Source organism: Acanthisitta chloris, unplaced genomic scaffold (genome assembly GCF_000695815.1).
Source record: "Acanthisitta chloris isolate BGI_N310 unplaced genomic scaffold, ASM69581v1 scaffold42970, whole genome shotgun sequence".
Taxonomy (NCBI): domain Eukaryota; kingdom Metazoa; phylum Chordata; class Aves; order Passeriformes; family Acanthisittidae; genus Acanthisitta; species Acanthisitta chloris.
Window position 1 is genome coordinate 1 of NW_008652992.1, and position 290 is coordinate 290.

Consider the following 290-nt stretch of genomic DNA (forward strand, 5'->3'; position numbering starts at 1 on the left):
CCCCCCTCCCTGAGCCACTGACCCCCCTGAGCTATTCCGGGTGCCACTGCGAGGTGCCAAGGGACCACAGCTGATCCAGAGCACAGCCCAAACCAGGACGGCAGCTCAGGCATGGGTCTGGCTGTGGGGTGGGGATGCCCCATGGGATAACGATCCCCCCAGTGCTCCCACCTCTTGTTGGCGATGAGGAGGCAAGTCCCTGAGAGCGTGTCCCCGGCTTTGGCAAAGAGCGGAGACTGGAACAGGCACCGGACCTGGTACCAGTGAGTCAGCGGCTCCGTGGGGGCCGG

At 65.5% G+C, this 290-nt stretch overlaps 1 protein-coding gene across 1 annotated transcript in view; it reads right to left on the reverse strand.

Annotated features, from left to right (window-relative positions):
- Positions 1–171: 171 nt before the first annotated feature.
- Positions 172–290, reverse strand: part of LOC103806338 (histone-arginine methyltransferase CARM1-like) — a gene marked incomplete at both ends in the record, with an annotated part of 2598 nt that continues 2479 nt past the window's right edge. The window contains 1 exon segment of the mRNA XM_009079027.1: positions 172–285. Within this exon segment, the coding sequence (XP_009077275.1) occupies positions 172–285 (114 nt within the window).